This window comes from Orycteropus afer, unplaced genomic scaffold (assembly GCF_000298275.1).
Source record: "Orycteropus afer afer isolate SDZICR_OR568_19922 unplaced genomic scaffold, OryAfe1.0 scaffold01065, whole genome shotgun sequence".
Lineage (NCBI taxonomy): Eukaryota > Metazoa > Chordata > Mammalia > Tubulidentata > Orycteropodidae > Orycteropus > Orycteropus afer.
Window position 1 is genome coordinate 57,510 of NW_006922652.1, and position 2,160 is coordinate 59,669.

The window sequence follows — 2,160 nt, forward strand, 5'->3', positions numbered from 1 at the left end:
TACTCTGTAAATCTTCACCCAAATCCTAATAAAAAAAATAAATAAAAATAAAAGATATATATAGGGGAAATAAAAGCAGAAGTACTACCATTAAATAATAGGGAAAGGTATCAATATCTATAGTAATCACACAATGAAATTATGATAACAATAAGTGAAAATTATTTAAATGATAATGTACAGTGATATGAGGGCTTAGTGAAATGGGCATTTTCATTTTGTTGATGGCATCTTGTCTTGCTACAACACTTTCAGAAAGCAGATTGGCATTGTGTATCAGGAGCCTTTAAGATGGTCATCCCATTTGACTCAGAAGTCACAGTTAATTGAAGACATTCACAGAAAATAAATCCTAAATATGGATAAAATTACATAGGCTTAAAGATGTTTCCTGAAATATATTTGTCATAAATAGTAAACAAGTTGAAACAACCTAAATGTCCAGTATTCTCTTAATAGCTAAGTAGACTAGTATACATTATTTTATAGAATATGAGGCAGTCTTTAGAATGATTTTTAAACAAAACTATTTAATTATTAGAAAATGTATTACGATATGTTAAATCTTAAAATCAGTATCTAATGATAGTATTGCAGCTTTATTTGGTTCATCTTTTTCAACTTACTGGAGCCAAAGATTCTTTTTAATGTAATAAAAAATAATAACCACAGTCTGTTATATTTTTTTTGTATGATTAGAACTGTATTTAAAATTGGCAAGTGTACAAAAATGCATTTTTTTCTGTTATTTTAGTAATGTGTTAATAAATTTATTTGTGTGTGTATATATATATATATATATACATATATACACAAACATACAGATACATATGCATATATACACATGCATACACACATATAGGAGCTCTGGTAGCGTAGTGCCAAAGGTTCTAACTAGAAGACTGGCGGTTCAAACCCACCAGCTACTCCTTGGAAGGAAGATGGGGCAATCTGCTTCCGTAGTGATACTGCCTCGGAAACCCAAGGAGGGGTTGCTATAAGTTGGGTCCAACTTGACGGCACATAACAACAACAACAACATACAAACCTGTAAAAACTCAAATTAAACTCACTGCCACTGAGTCTTTTACGACTCATAGAGACACCCTTGGGTTTTCAAGGCAGTAAATCTTTATGGAAGTAGATGGCCCCATCTTCATTCCACAGGGCAACTGGTGGGTTTGAACCAACAGCCTCCAGGTTAGTAGTTAGATGCGTTAGGTACTGTGCCGCCAGAGCGCCTTATACACACATACTGACTTTTCATTTCTTCATGAATACTCGGTAGTTCAATGGGAGAAACGTGAGTTTTAGGACTGGTCTGAAATATATTTCCATTTCTAAACTGGTATTAACTGTCCTTTTTGCTTAGCCCCCATTTTATTTATTTATTTATGTCTTTCTTGCTATAATCCTGGGCATCAGTGCTGTGCTTGGCTGTTTGTTTTTATGTGTTTCATAGAGAATACATATCAGCATATTGTTTAAAGCATTTTCTTTTGTATTGAAAGCCACTAATAACATCAGGCCTTACACATTCTTTTCAGGTTTTAGTATTTTGAAGTATGGTATCTAATTTAAAATTATTTGTTCACAGCTAAATACCAGTGTACCAGATGCATTTTTTTTTTTTGTAAGCATATTATATCTTTAATAGAGACATGTCAGAGTAATGCCATAGCATGAATGCAATCTATTCAAATAATATTAATGATATTAATAAGTATATATTTTTCTTTTTTTAAGTCATTACTAAGAAGTCCAGAAGTAGTGCACTTTTTACAGAAACAGCAACAACTATTAAGTCAGCAAGTTTTGGAACAAAGACAGCAGCAGTTTCCAGGAGCACCGGTGTGAGGGAACTTATCAAGAGCATCTGCATGTTTTTTATCTTAATGTAGTAGATGAACATATTTTTATACTAAAGTGAAATCGGTAAGATATGCCAGTGGAAAATAAACAATCATTTTCCTATAAATGTGTGTGTGCATTTGGGGATAAATTTGTGTTGCACTTTGTGCATCTAAGCCTTTCAGTTTACCATGTGTTTAAAGAAATCAGCTTATCTTTCCAAAATAACATTTAATTACAATGTTCTTTTAAACAAAATGTTCCTCTTCAGTCATTGTTACTGAAGGTAATGAAGTGGTTACTTTCTGT

The 2,160-nt window shown here is 32.3% G+C and overlaps 1 protein-coding gene across 1 annotated transcript in view; it reads left to right on the plus strand.

Moving 5' to 3' along the window:
• Positions 1-1,857, plus strand: part of LOC103212689 (regulatory factor X associated protein) — a gene marked incomplete at its 5' end in the record, with an annotated part of 17,442 nt that extends 15,585 nt beyond the window's left edge. Inside the window, one exon of the mRNA XM_007958656.1 lies at positions 1,747-1,857. Within this exon, the coding sequence (XP_007956847.1) occupies positions 1,747-1,857 (111 nt within the window). The remainder of the gene's footprint in view (positions 1-1,746) is intronic.
• Positions 1,858-2,160: the final 303 nt, after the last annotated feature.